At 39.2% G+C, this 15,879-nt stretch overlaps 1 protein-coding gene across 2 annotated transcripts in view; it reads right to left on the minus strand.

The window, feature by feature from the left end:
• KIFAP3 (kinesin associated protein 3) overlaps nucleotides 1-15,526 on the minus strand; it is a 145,864-nt gene extending 130,338 nt beyond the window's left edge. Inside the window, exon 1 of one of the 2 annotated variants that reach the window (XM_005690630.2) lies at nucleotides 15,231-15,526. In XM_005690630.2, the coding sequence (XP_005690687.1) occupies nucleotides 15,231-15,262 (32 nt within the window). In that variant the 5' untranslated portion in view covers nucleotides 15,263-15,526. The remainder of the gene's footprint in view (nucleotides 1-15,230) is intronic. The other variant, XM_013970173.2, reaches the window with a different exon arrangement.

Genomic DNA, 15,879 nt, shown 5'->3' on the forward strand with positions numbered 1-15,879 from the left:
CATCACCATGAAAAAAGCTAGTGGCTGTGATGGAATTCCAGTTGAGTGTTTCAAATCCTTAAAGATGATGCTGTGAAAGTGCTGCATGCAATATGCCAGCAAATTTGGAAAACTCAGCAGTGGCCACAGGACTGGAAAAGGTCAGTTTTCATTCCAATCCCAAAGAAAGGCAATGCCAAAGAATGTTCAACCTACCACACAACTATACTCATCTCACACGCTAGCAAACTAAGGCTCAAAATTCTCCAAGCCAGGCTTCAGAGTACATGAACTGTGAACTTCCAGATGTTCAGACTGGATTTAGAAAAGACAGAGGAACCAGAGATCAAATTCCCAACATCCGTTGAATCATCAAAAAAGCAACAGAGTTCCAGAAAAACATTTACTTCTGCTTTATTGACTACACCAAAGCCTTTGACTGTGTGGATCACAACAAAATATAGAAAATTCTTCAAGAAATGGGAATACCAGACCATCTTACCTGCCACCTGAGAAGTCCATATGCAGGTCAAGAAGCAACAGTTAGAACTGGACAGGAAACAACAATTGGTTCCAAACAGGGAAAGGAGTATGTCAAGGCTGTATATTGTCACCCTGCTTATTTAACTTCTATGCAGAGTATATCATGCAAAATGCTGGGCTGGATGAAGCACAAGCTGGAATCAAGATTGCCAGGAGAAATATCAATAACTTCAGATACGCAGATGACACCACCCTTATGGCAGAAAGCGAAGAACTAAAGAGCCTCTTGATGAAAGCGAAAAAGGAGAGTGAAAAAGTTGGCTTAAAACCCAACATTCAAAAAACTAAGATCATTAAAAAAAAAACAACCTAAAATCATGGCACTATTCATGGTACACTTCATGGTAAATAGATGGGGAAACGATGTAACAGTGAGAGATTTTCCTTTTTTGAGCTCCAAAATCACTGCACATGGTAACTGCAGCCATGAAATTATAAGATGCTTGCTCCTTGGAAGAAAAGTTATTCCCAACCTAGACAGCATATTAAAAAGCAGAGACATTACTTTGTCAACAAAGGTCCATCTAGTCAAAGCTATGGTTTTTCCAGTAGTCATATATGGATGTTGCTGCTGCTGCTGCTAAGTCGCTTCAGTCGTGTCTGACTCTGTGCGACCCCATAGACAGCAGCCCACTAGGCTCCTCTGTCCCTGGGATTCTCCAGGCAAGAATACTGGAGTGGGTTGCCATTTCCTTCTCCAATATGGATGTTAGAGTTGGACTATAAAGAAAGCTGATCATCAAAGAATTGATGATTTTGAACCGTGGTATTCAAGAAGACTCTTGAGATTCCCTTGGACAGCAAGGAGATCAAACCAGTCCATCCTAAACGAAGTCAGTCCTGAATACTTATTGGAAGGACTGATGCTAAAGCTGAAACTCCAATACTCTGGCCACCTGCCATGAAGAACTGACTCCTTGGAAAAGACGATGATGCTGGGAAAGACTGAAGGCAGGAGAAGAAAGGGACGACAGAGGATGAGATGGTTGGATGGCATCACTGACTTGATGGACATGAGTTTGAGCAAGCTCCGGGAGTTGGTGATGGACAGGGAAGCCTGGTGTGCTTCAGTCCATGAGGATGCAAAGGGTCGGACATGACTGAGTGACTGAACTGAACTGATGACACTGATACTAAACTGATGATTTTTTAACTGTTTTGCAAATTTCTTCTATTAATGGAGGATTTTCACTTTTTTTTTGTACAAGAGAATCAAAACCAGTGTGGTAATATACCGACTTAGAAAAAGTTGTGCTTTTTAAATCTCAATATGAAGTCAGGCTTCACAGACTGATATGAGACTGATATGAGACATCTTTCTTCACGTATGGTAACTGTCACCTTCAGGCAGTATTCTTAATTACTGACTTCTAAAGTACATCCTGATGTTCTTAGACATCATATGGATGATGATATCATTATGATCCCTAAAATAGACAACAAACACTGACTAACACTGTGCTCCATTGTCATCATTAATTTTCTAAAGAAACAAAAGTTTAGCCCTTAATTTTTCAACAAACACATATTTATTTTTGAAAAATTACTCCTGTCAAAAGGATTTACTGCATGTTTGTGTTCAAGACCGTGATGCAGGGGGACTTCCAGGGTGATTCAGTGGTTAAGATTCCATGCTCCAAATTCAGGGGGCCCAGGTTTGATCCCTGGTCAGGGAACTAGGGAGTTCCCTGGTGGCTCAGCAGTAAAGCATCTACCTGCAATGCAGGAGACATGGGTTCAATCCCTAGGTAGGGAAGATACGCTGGAGAAGGGAATGGCAACCCACTCCAGCATTGTTGCCTGGGAAATCTCATGGACAGAGGAGTCTGGTGAGCGACAGATCATGGGTCCCAAAAGTCAAACACAACTTGGCAACTAAACCACCACCTCAGGGAACTAGATCCCACATGTTGCAACCAGGAGCCCACATGCCGTGACTTAAAAAAAAAAGGTCCCTATGCCACAACTAAGACTCAGCACCAGCAAATTTAAAAAAGAAAGAAAAAAAGAAAAAAGATCATGCTTATTTCTTTAAGCAAATAAACAAAGTGTGATGTAGCAGGCTCTTGAACTCATCTCCTCCCACAGAGTCTATACCATCTATGAAACAATTTCCTCTGAAAAAACACCCTTAAACTAGTTGAGCAACATCTACAAAGTGAGCAAACAAGAAAACTCACACCGAAGCAAATAAGACAGACTGAGAGACAGTCTTGCCCTAAACCCATCTCTGGTATGGAGACCCACAATTGGGCAAAAAGTCACAAACCTGAGCTTTTTACCTGAGGAGCAAAGGATTTGAACTCAGCATCTGGCACCCCAACTTTTAAGGCCTATACCTGAGACACCATTCCCAAGATATCTAGCTTCCATGAGACCCAAAGGCCATGGCAAAGGACTGAAACAGTTAAAGGACTTGTACATGCAGACTCACTCAGCCTAGAGCCCAGGGCACAAGCACCGGACTGAAAAGTGCCCAGACTTTCTGTTAAAAAGGATTATTTGCTCATCTTAAAGGATTAGCCTGAGGGGCTGGCATCTAATTTAAAGTATGAGTCTACTGAAATAATCAGGATGGAGGCCAGTAGGTATCATCTTTATGCTCTCCAGATCACCAGTATCTACCCTCCCCAGCCAAGAAAAGGAGCTTGTACCCCTGTCTGGTGCTCCAATTATTCAGACTGCTGCCCAGGGACACCTCTAGATCACCTGACTCTGATGCCCAAAGGGCTTACATTCCCAGGTATACAGGAGCATAGCAGAGAAAGAATTCTTAACTGGTTACTACTCCCAAGGCACAGCAGAGAGGCAACGGACTGAGGAAACCAATGTTTCCATGAAAGAGACCCCTTAGCTTATCTCCACAGTCGTGGATTTAGGGGGCAAGAGTTGTAATTAAACACACACCTAAGGCTGACTGTCATCCTCTTTAGAGACCTGGGAGGGCAGATGCTATCTTTGAGCCTTCACTCTGTCCCACCCCAGAGCACTAGTATCTCTTGAAGGGGAGTTTGTACACATATCTGGAGTGTTTTTGTGGCTGCCGCCCAGGTGATCATAATGTTCATGAGTTCAAAGGGACAATAGTGAAAGGAATAAGAAAAACAACACAAAAAATTAACTGGCTATTATCCCAGGACTCAGCTCAGAGAGAGCACTCAAAATAAAGTAGCGCACTCAAAATAAAGTAGGCTACTTGTATAATCACAAAGGTTTGAAAGGCAACCAAGAGTTAGGCAGGGCTGAATGAAAAAGTTCGTTTCCTAAACAAGGCTACTCCTTCCAGAATGAGAGAGGCAGCTTTTATCTAATGCATAGAAACCAAAACAGAGTCAAGGAAAGTGAAGAAACAGAGGAATGCGTTCTAAGAAAGAATAAGATCAAACTTCAGAAAAAGACCGTAATGAAACAGAAATAAGTGATTTATATGGTAGAAAAAGTAATCACAAAAATGCTTGCCAAGCTCAGAGGAAGAATGGATGAACAAAGAGTGAATTTCAACAGAGACAGAAAATATTAAAGTACCAAATGGAAGTTACAGAGTTGAAGAATACAATAATAGAACTTAAATATACAACAGAGGCATTCAACAGTAGACTTGATGAAACAGAGGAAAAGATCAGTGAACTCAAAACAGGGCAATACAACACACCCAGAGAAGCAAAAAGAATGAAAAAAGAGTGAAGATAACTAAGTTAACATCAAGCAGAGCAATATTTCCAATATATGAGTCCCAGAAAGAGAAGAGAAAGGGGAAGAACACTTATTTGAAGAAATAATGGCTGAAAGCTCCACTAATCTGAAGAAAACAGACAATCAGATTCAGGAAGCCCAGAGAGTTTCAAATAAGATGAATCCAAAGGGAGCCACAACAAGGCATATTAAAAATGTCAAAAGTCAAAGTGTCAAAAGTTAAAGACAAGGAGAGAATCTTAAATTCAATAGAACAACTTGTGGCATACAAGGGAACCCCCATAAGACTATAAGCAGATATTCAACAGAAATTCTGTAGGTCAGAAGTAGCAGAATATAATCAAAATGGTGAAAGGAAAAAATTGCCAGCCAGTTTTTACTCTATACAGCCAGGTTATGTAGGCTGGCTTCACACACACACACACACACACACACACACATCTAGAAACACAATACTGAACATAAAACTTCAGTAACATAATACTGAACAACCAATGTATCAAAGAAGAAATCAGTGCCTTTAGACAAATAAAAGTGGAAATAAAACATAAACCTTAATGCTGCAAAAGCAGTTCTAGGAGGTTAAGTTCATAGAGATAAATGCCTACATCAAGAATAAAAACAAAAACAAAACAAAACAAACAGCTTTTCTGGTGGTCTAGTGGTTAAGAATCCACTTGCCAATGCAGAGTACATGGGTTTCACCCCTGATCCGGGAAGATCTCACATGCTATGAAGCAACTAAGCCTATGCATCACAACTACTAAACCAACACTCTACAGCCTGTGATTCACAACTACTGAGCCCATGTGCTGCAACTACTGAAGCCTGCGCCCTCAGAGCCCAGGCACTGCAACAAGAGAGGCCACGGCAATCAGAAGCTTACACCGCGATGAAGAGTTGAGTGGTCCCACTCACCACAGCTAGAGAAAATCTGCACATAGCAATGAAGACCCAGCACATCCAGAAATAAATAAATCTTAAAAAAAAATCTTAAATAAATAACATAACTTTACACCTTAAGTTACTGGAAAAAAATATAACAAACAAAACCCAGAGTTAGTAAAAGAAAGGCAATAACAAAGATCAAAGGGGAAATAAATGAAATAGACACTATAAGGACAATAGAAAAGATCAATGAAACTCAGAGCTGGTTCTTTGGAAAGGTAAACAAAACTGATAAACCTTTAGCTGGGCTAACAAGGAAAAAGACAGAGGTGTACAAATACCTTGGAGATCTTAAGCGTTCATTGTCAGAGCACTGCAATAAAGGAAGTATCATTATAAAGCATTAAGTATCATTAAAGAACAAGTCATGTACATTTGTTTCCCAGTGCACATAAATGCTATGTTTACACTATGCTGTGATATAAGTGTGCAATAACACTCTGCTTAGAAATCAACGTACTCATCTTAATTTTAAAATATGTACTTCTAAAAAATGCTAACCATCTGTACCTTCAGCAAGATATAATCTTTTGCAATAGTAATATCAATGAAAACTGACCACAGATCACCAAAACATATATAATAATGATGGAAAAATTTGAAATATTGGGGGAAGTACCAAATATGACACAGAGACAGTTCAGTTCAGTCGCTCAGTTGTGTCCAACTCTTTGCAACCCCATGAATCACAGCATGCCAGACCTCCCTGTCCATCACCAACTCCCAGAGTTCATTCAGACTCACGTCCATTGAGTCAGTGATGCCATCCAGCCATCTCATCCTCTGTCGTCCCCTTCTCCTCCTGCCCCCAATCCCTCCCAGCATCAAAGTCTTTTCCAATGAGTCAGCTCTTCACATGAGGTGGCCAAAGAACTGGAGTTTCAGCCTTAGCATCATTCCTTCCAAAGAAATCCCAGGGTTGATCTCCTTCAGAATGGACTGGTTGGATCTCCTTGCAGTCCAAGGGACTCTCAAGAGTCTTCTCCAGCACCACAGTTCAAAACCATCAATTCTTTGGCACTCAGCCTTCTTCACAGTCCAACTCTCACATCCATACATGATTACTGGAAAAACCATAGCCTTGACTAGATGGACCTTAGTCAGCAAAGTAATGTCTCTGCTTTTGAATATGCTATCTAGGTTAGTCATAACTTTTCTTCCAAGGAGTAAGCGTCTTTTAATTTCATGGCTGCAATCACCATCTGCAGTGATTTTGGAGCCCCCCAAAATAAAGTCTGACACTGTTTCCACTGTTTCTTCATCTATTTCCCAAGTGAACAAATGATATTGGAACAATGGTACTGACAGACTTGCTTGGCTCAGGGTTGCCACAACATTAATTTATAAAAATGCAATATCTGCAAAGTGTGATAGAGCAAACTACAATCAAATAAGGTAGGTCCATAAATAAAACCAGAAATAAAAGAGGAGACATTATAATTAATACCATAGAAATATAAAAGATCTCAAGAACTACTATTAACAATTATATTCCAACATATTAGAGAACATAGAAGAAATAGATAAATTCCTAGAAACATACACTACTCCCCAAGACTGAATCATGAAGAAATAGAAAGTCAGAATAGACTGATTACTAATAAGATTAAATCAGTAGCAAAAAACCTTCCAACAAACAAAAGACCAGGATCAGATGGCTTCATGGGTGAATTTTACCAATGTTTAAAGTATCAACACCAATCTTTTTCAAACTCTTCTCCAAAACTGAAGAGGAAAGAACATTTCCAAACTCACTTCATGAGGCCAGCATTACCATGATACCAAAACCAGACAAAAACGCTACAAGGAGAAAAATAACCTGATGAGCATAGATGCAAAACCCTCAAGAAAATACCAGCAAACCAAATTCAACAATACATTAAAACAATTATCAAATGAAATTTATTTCAGGGATGTAAGGATGGCTCAACAAAACACAAATCAATCAATGTAACATACCCAAACAAAATTAAGAATAAAAGTCATAAACATCTCAATAAATATGGAAAAAATTTGACAAAATTCAATATACATTTATGATAAAAACTGTCAATAAAGTGGTTATAGAGGGACAAATCTCAACACAATATAGGCCGTATATGACAACCCCATGGCTAACATTATATTGAGTGAAAAATTGAAAGCCTTTCCTGAAAGATCAAGAACAAGTCAAGGATGCCAATTCTTGCTACTTCTATTTAAATAGTATTCGAAGTGCTAGCCAAAATGATTGAACAAGAAAAAGAAGTGAAAAGTATCCAAATCAGAAAGGAAAAAGTAATGCCATCACTATTTGCACATGACATGATACTACATAGAAAACTCTAGACTCCACAAAAAAACTGTTAAGAACTAGTAAAATTAAGTAAAGCTGCAAGATATAAAATCAACATATGTAAATTAGTTCCCTTTCCTTACACTAATATGAACTACCAGAAAGAGAAATGAAGAAAACACTCTCATTTACAAATGCATCAAAAAGAATAAAATATCTAAGAAATAAATTTAACCAAGGAGATGAAAGACCTGTATATTGAAAACTGTAAGACAACAATGAAAAAAATTGAAGAAGATACAAATAAAGGGAAATATATTCCATGCTTATGAATTGGAAGAATTAAAATTGTTAAAATGTCCATATTACCCAAAGCAATCTAAAAATTAAAATGTAATCCTTATCAAAATCTCAATGCAGAAACTATAAAACTCTTAAGAGGAAAACATAGGCAAAACACTCTTCGAGATAAGTCACAGCAATATCCTCTTTGACCCACCTTCTAAAGTAATGGAAATTAAAACAAAAAGAAACAAGTGGGACTTAATTAAACTTAAAAGCTTTTGCACAGCAAAGGAAAACAAAAACAAAATGAAAAGACAATCCTCAGGAAGGGAGAAAACAACTGCAAATGAAACAACTGACAAAGGATTAATCTCCAAAATATATAATGCAGCTCAATACCAGAAAAACAACCCACCCAATCAAAAAGTTGGAGGAAGACCTAAAGAGACATTTCTCCAAAGATGACATACAGATGGGCCAACAAACACACGCAAAGAGGCTCAACATGGTTCATTATTAGAAACATGCAAATAAGGTATCAAAACTACAATGCGGTATTCCCTCAAACCTGTCGGAATGGCCATCATCAAAAAAATCTACCAACAATAAATGTTGGGACAGTGTGCAGAGAAAAGCGAACCCTTTTGCACTGTTGGTGGGAATGTTTCAGTCACTATGGAGAACGGTATGGGGATTCCTTAAAAACCTAGGAATAAAACTATCACATGACCCAGCAATTCCACTACTGGGCATATAAAACCGTAACTAAAAAGTCACATGTACCCCAGTATTCATAGCAGCACTATTTACAATAGCTAGGATATGGAAGCAACCTAGATGTCCGCTGGCAGGCAGATGAATGGATAAAGAAGTGTGGTACATATATACAAAGAAAATATTACTCAGCCATAAAAAGGAACACATCTGAGTCAGTTCCAGTGAGGTAGATGAACCTAGAGCCTGTTATGCAGGTGAAATAAGTCTGAAAGAGAAAACCAAATTCCGTATATTAATGCATATATACGGAATCTAGAAAATGCTACCGATGAACCAATCAACAGGGCAGAAATAGAGATGCAGACATAGAGAACAGACTTTGGACACAGTGAGGGAAGCAGAGGGTGGGACGCACTGAGAGAGCAGCACTGACATACATACACTACCATGTGTAAAACAGAGCCAGTGGGCAGCTGCTCTATGGGCACAGGGAGCTCATTCCAGTGCTCTGCAACAACCGAGAGGAGTGGAATGGGGAGAAGGAAGGATGGGGGGAAGGTTCAGGAGGGTGGGGGCACATGTTTGTGGCTGATTCATGTTGTTGTATAGCAGAAGCCAACACGATACTGTAAACCAACCACCCTCCAATTGAAAATAAATTAAAAAATACAAAAAAAATTCAATAGCAATTTTCACAGAAATAGAACAAAAAATCCTAAAAGTGTATAGAACAACAAAAGATCCTGAATAGCTGAAGTAATCTGAGAAAGAACAAAGTTAGCAGCATCATGTATCCTAATTTTAATCTATATTACAAAGCTACAGTAATCAAAGCATATGGTATCGGCATAAAAACAGACTCACAGATCTACGGAACAGAATAGAGAGCCCATAAAGAAACCTGCACACATATGGCCAATCAATTTACAACATAGGAGCCAAGCATATACACCTGGGAAAAGACTGTCCCTTCAATAAATACTGTTGAGAAAACCATATGGACACATGCAAAAAAATGAAACTGTACAGGAAGGCCTGGCATGCTGTAGTCCAGGAGGCCATGAGGAGTAGGACATGACCTGATGACTGAAAAACAACTGCTATTTGATGGGCTTCCTAGGTGGTGCTGTGCTGTGCTTAGTCACTCAGTGGTGTTCGACTCTTTGTGACTCCATGGACTGTAGCCTGCCAGGCTCCTCTGTCCATGGGATTCTCTAGGCAAGAATACTGGCAGGGCTGCCATGCCCTCCTCCAGGGGATCTTCTCAACCCAGGGACTGAACCCAGGTCTCCTGTATTGCAGGCAGATTATTTAATGTCTGTGGCTTTAATGTCTAGTCTGTGGCTTTAATGTCTAAAGCCATATTCTTTAATGTTTGAAGCCCAAGAATATTGGAGTGGGTAGCCTATCGCTTCTCCAGGAGATCTTCCCGATCCAGGAAGCGAACCAGGGCCTCCTGCACCACAGACAGATTCTTTACCAGCGGAGCTAACTGGGAAGCCAACTCGCTGCCAATGCAAGACACGTAAGAGGTGAGGATTCCATCCCTGGGTCGGGAAGATTCCCTGGAGGAGGGCATGGTAATCCACTCCAGTATTCTTACCTGGAGAATCCCATGGACAGAGGAGCCTGACAGGCTAGACTCCACAACTGAAGCAACATAGCACTCATGCTCTGCTATCTTACACCGTGCACAAAAATCAACTCAAAATGGATTAAAGTCTTGAATATAAGACCTGAAACCATAAAATTCCTCAGAGAAAATAAAGGCAGGAAGCTCCTTGCCTTTGGTCTTGATGTTTTTTTTTTTTTTGGATGTGACACCAAAAACTAAGGCAACACAAGCAAAAATAAACTGCTGGCACTATGTCAAACCAAAAAGCTTCTAGAGAGCAAAGAAAATGATGAACAAAATGAAAAGGCAACCTACCAAATGGAAGAAAATATTTGCAAATCATGTATCTGGCAAGGGGTTAATATCCAAAATAATTCAAGATTGTCAAAAAAACAATCTGAGAAAAAAATGGGCAGAAGATATAAAAAGACATTTTTCCAAAGGACATATACAAATGACCAAAAGTTACATTACATAAAAAGGTGTTCAACATCACTAATCATAATATAAAATCAAAATCACAATATATATCATCTCACATCTATTAGAATAGCTACTATCAAAAAGTCAAGAAATGAGTGCTAGAGAGGATGTGAAGAAAAGGGAACTCTGTACACAGCTAGTGGGAATTTATATTGGTTCAGCCACTATGGAAAACAGTATGGAGATTTCTCAAAAAATTGAAAATAGAACTTCTGTATGATCCAGCAATTCTATTCCAGGTATTTATCTGAAAGAAATGAAAGCACTAACTTGAAGGAATTATGTATCTCCATGTTCACTGCAGCATTATTTACAATAGCTAAGACACGGAAGGAACCTAAGTATCTATCAGTAGACAACTAGATAAAATATATGTATGTAAGTGTATGGGCTTCCTAGGTAGCTCAGTAGTGAAGAATGTGCCTGGCAATGCAGGAGATGCAGGAGACACAGGTTTGATCCCTGAATTGGAAAGATCCCCTGAAGGAGGAAATGGCAACCCACTCCAGTATTCTAACTGGGAAAATCGCATGGACAGAGGAGCCTCAGTTCAGTCGCTCAGTTGTGTCCGCCTCTTTGCAACCCCATGAACCGCAGCACGCCAGGCCTCCCTGTCTATCACCAACTCCCGGAGTTCACCCAAACCCAGGTCCATCGAGTCCGTGATGCCATCCGACCATCTCATCCTCTGTCATCCCCTTCTCCTCCTGCCCTCTATCTTTCCCAGCATCAGAGTCTTTTCAAATGAGTTAGCTCTTCACATCAGGTGGCCAAAGTATTGGAGTTTCAGCTTCAACATCAGTCCTTCCAGTGAACATCCAGGACTGATCTCCTTTAGGATGGACTTGTTGGAGACTGGCGGTCTACAATTCATGGGGTCACAAAGAGTCAGACACTCCTGAGCGTGCAAGCATGCATACGCATGCACACATACAACACACATCTCTGTACACTCCCACACACATACACACTCAGCAATAAAATCATTTGCAACAATATGAACAGATCTTGAGTGCAATATACGATGTGAAATAATTCAGAGATAGAAAGACAAATACCATATTTTCAAACTAATATGTGAAATATAAAAGTAAAACAAAACTTGTTAGTGAACTCATAAATACAGATAAGTTGGTGGTTGCCAAAAGTGGGTATGGGGAGTGGGTGAAGGTGGTTGAAAGATATGAACAGTTATAAAACAGATAAGACCTGGGGTTGCAATGTATAGCATGGTTTCTATGGCTAATAATACTATACTGTAACATGAAAACTGCTAAGAGTATAAATCTTAAAAGTTCTTATCGCAAGAAAAAAATTGTTATTACGTAGTGATGGATGTTAACTAGATTTAATGTGGTAATCATTTGACTATATATATATATATCAGATCATTATGTTGTACATAATGAAACTAATATAATGGTCTATTTCAATTATATATCAATATTTTAAAAAGACTTCAATGTAATGACCTAATTTTATATTTTGAGGAACTAGAAAAAGAGCAAATGAAACACCAAACTATTAGAAGGAAGAAAATAATAAAGACAGAGATAAAAGAAATAGAGAATAGAAAAACAACAGAGAAAATTTAAAAAATCAAAAGTTGGTTCTTTGAAGAGATCAAAAAAACTGACAAACCTTTAGTTTAACTAAGACTCAAATTACTAGAGCTGGAAATTAAAGTGGGACACTACTACTATTAACTCTGACCTCACAGAGATTAAGAACTGTAAGCCAACGAAGAAGATAACCTAGATGAAATGGTGAAACTACTAGAAATTCACAAACTACCAAAACTGATGCAAAAGAAATAGTAATTCTGAATTCCCCTCAAATAAGTAAAGAGATTGAATCAGTGATGAAAAATTTGCCAACAAAGAGAAGTCTAGGACCAGATGATTTCAACAGTGAATTTTACCAAATTAACACCAATCCTTCTCAAACTCCTCCAAAATTACGAAAAAAAAAAGGGAACACTTCCCAATTCATCCTGAGGCCAGTCTATCCTGATACTAAAGAAAGACAAAGACGCCATCAAAACAGAACATATTTTTAATATAATTTATGAATATCCTTTATGAATATGTACACAAAAATTCTTACTCTTTTGCAGCTTACAGACCAACAAGAAAGACAAACAATAACAACAAAGTAGTTACGAGTGGGAAAAGACAATTTATTGGGTATTATGGAAAGCTAGCAAGTGTATCTGACCTGCATGGTGGATTCTGTGGTGGGGAAGGGCGGCTCAGGTAGACTGTGAGGTGGGAAAGGACAGTGTCACAGAAAAGTGACATTTAAGCTACAACAGGAAACATGAAGAGTTAGCTGGGTGATGAATCAGGCAAGTTCCAGACAATGAGTAGGGCACTTGGATTCTTAACACCGAAACATACAAGGATTTAAAAGAAGTAATTTCTGAAAATGTTGGAGGCAAGAGGGGAACAGAGAGAGAGATGAAACTGAAAAGGTAGGTGTTATAAAAGCAATGGAAAGCCATTAGAGAGTTTTAAGACTCAAAAAAAAATTGTTTAATCCCCACTAGATTTTAACTATTTATACTATTTATTTGTGCGTATATCTGATTGAGGATATGAACTGTGTCTATTTCATCATTTCCTCAGTGACCAGAACAATGCTAGGCATGCACTAAGTATTTAGTAAGTATGTATTAAGCATTATTAAATAAAAATACTAACTGGCAGTAGAAAAAAGAAGCCCAATTTTTGATTCTCTAATGTATTACATAAATGTAAATATAAAGAGACTAGAGACTTTTCAGTGATAGCTACTACTATAGCTATCCGAAATAGCTATTGTAACCACTGAAATTATAATAATCACTCTAATTAAAACTAGAGTGAATCAATTAGGTTGAAAACATACTGCCCTCTTGTTAAAAACAAAAGTAAAATTATTACAAAAGGAATACAGGTAATTACTATCAAAGAATCAATCATTAAAATGGAATGTTCTGTAAAATATTATAAGCCATCCAGTCTATATGATTATTTGTTGGATGCACATTTCTAAACTGAAGGCAGGCAATGCAAACTCTTTATTTATGTTGTCAAAATTAGACAAAATGGAGAAGTGTATATTTCAGTCTTTCCCGATTCTGACCTTATTTTACTGCAAACATTACATCAGAGTGGCTCATTTATTTGTTGGATTCCCCATCATATGAAAGTAAGCAATGGGTTGACAATTACAAGTCATAGGATGCCTAAGGGACCACAGGGTACAAGAATTCTATCTTCTGACACAACTACAATTGCGTGAAAATAAGCTAATAATGTAATATTAGCTCTTTGCTCTGGAAGAACCTGGAATTTAAAAGGTGAAGGACAATTTCTTGTTTTTTTCTTTCACAAAATTTTCAATCAAGATATTTCAAATGAATGATGTAAGCAAAATTCAGTGAGGAAATAAATGCTGACTGTATACCTGCTATGATTACATATTCTTTTTTTGAAATGTTTACTGGTAAGCCCTGGTTATGTAACAATTTCAGATATATTTCCATACAATGTGATAGACAGGCAATATACACCTTAGGCCTGCAAAGGTGAATGCAGTTGGTTGTCTGGTTGATTTTACAATAGTTTCAATCATTTTTAAGAGTCTATTAAAGGTTAGATCTTTCTATGATGATTAGGGCCCTTCAAGCCAGGATAAATGTATTTAGTAAAAGTATATTATGAATTGAAATGATGTCACTATCTTACACTTATGTTTTATCTTTTAAAAATATTTTTATATTTGGTTTTCATATCTCTCATTAAGTAATATTTGCCCCACTATTACATATTAGAAACGGAGTCCAAAAAAATACATGTGACTGACTAGGGTATTTACACAATCAGTGATAAAGCCTTAGCTAAAAATGAAGAGTTCTTATTAAAATATTTTTTTCTCTTGGATCACTACTAACTCTTGGTCCAATGAAAGGTATTTTTTTTTTTTTGAGGGATGATCTTATTTTCGACCTAAGTCAAATAAATAATAGGAGATTACATTTTTCTTTAAGGAGTAAGTGATACTACAAACATTTTTAAACTAAAGAAATGCCGGTTTCATGTCATGCTCCGAACAAATCTCTTGATAATTAACAAAAATTACAAAAATTACACTACATGGCAGTGAAATGAACGAAATGGATGAGGAAAGCAGAAATAGACTGGAAATCAGCATCTCAATCCAGCCTTCCATGAATTAAAAGCCACCACTTCTTTCCCCTTCATTATTTCAAAACCCCATGGCAGCGAACCCCATACTGGAGAACAGAGGCGCCAGAATACTTCATTTCCAAGCACCCACAATATTTATCTAGCAGAGGGAAATAGAGAGTCGGAGGATGGGATGGGGGGAGAGAGGAAGACGCAGTTTACTCCGCCCTTCTCCCCTCTCCCATGAACAATGTGAGGTATCGAGGAAACCATCTTCAATGCTGTCAGGGCCCCGCTGAGTCAGGGAAGAAGGCTGGAGAAAACCGCACCCCACAAGGGCCCCTTCCTCTTTTCAATTCACCTTTATCCCTCCCTTTCCGTGATTTCTCCCCTGTCTCCCATCTCTATTCTAGGCCTCTGGCTTTGCCCAGCGACACTTCATGGTCAACCCAAGAACCTCTTAAGAATATCCTCACGGTCCGAGCAAGGAGGGGAGGACCGACCCTTGGGGAGTCGTCACCTTTTGAGGTATCTGGCGTCCTCCCCCTGCATGGCGACGGCGACGGCGGCGTGGGGAGGATGGGGGTGTCTGAGAGAGGCCGGCCGGGCTATGTCCGGGGACGCTGGCCAAAGTACCCCACACCCAAAGGCGATGACAGTCCTGAGGCCTGCAAGGCGGGGCAGCTACGGCGCTGTGGTTACCTCGGTGAGGCCACCGGCTCCTCCCACCACTCCTGAGCCCCAAAACACTGGAGCTGCTCAGACCCGCCCACAGCTGCCCGGGTGAGCTCCGCCTCAAGGCGCATGCGCCTGCTCCAGCGGCGCCAGTATGCGCAGGCTCAGTATGCGGGGCTGGCCCTTGGGACTAATCTGACGCACCCTGCAGCCGAACGTGAAAGTATTTGCGGCAGATTTCAGCGTGCTTAAAGGGTGTCTCCGTGCTCACCGCCCCCTTGAGGATGGGAATTGAAAGAGTCATCCCCCGCAGTCGAATTGGAATTTCTGGTCTTCTGCTTCAATGCAGGCAGAAGAAATCAGCTCCTGAAATTACAACTTCAACTAACTATTCTGAACTTTGGATACTTTTGGATTCATTTTCCCTGAGACAGGAAGCTCTTGGCAATTCTGGCCATAGGGCAAGGGGCTGTTTTTTTGTTGTTGTTGTTTGT

The sequence above is a fragment of the Capra hircus genome, chromosome 16 (genome assembly GCF_001704415.2).
Source record: "Capra hircus breed San Clemente chromosome 16, ASM170441v1, whole genome shotgun sequence".
Taxonomy (NCBI): Eukaryota; Metazoa; Chordata; class Mammalia; order Artiodactyla; family Bovidae; genus Capra; species Capra hircus.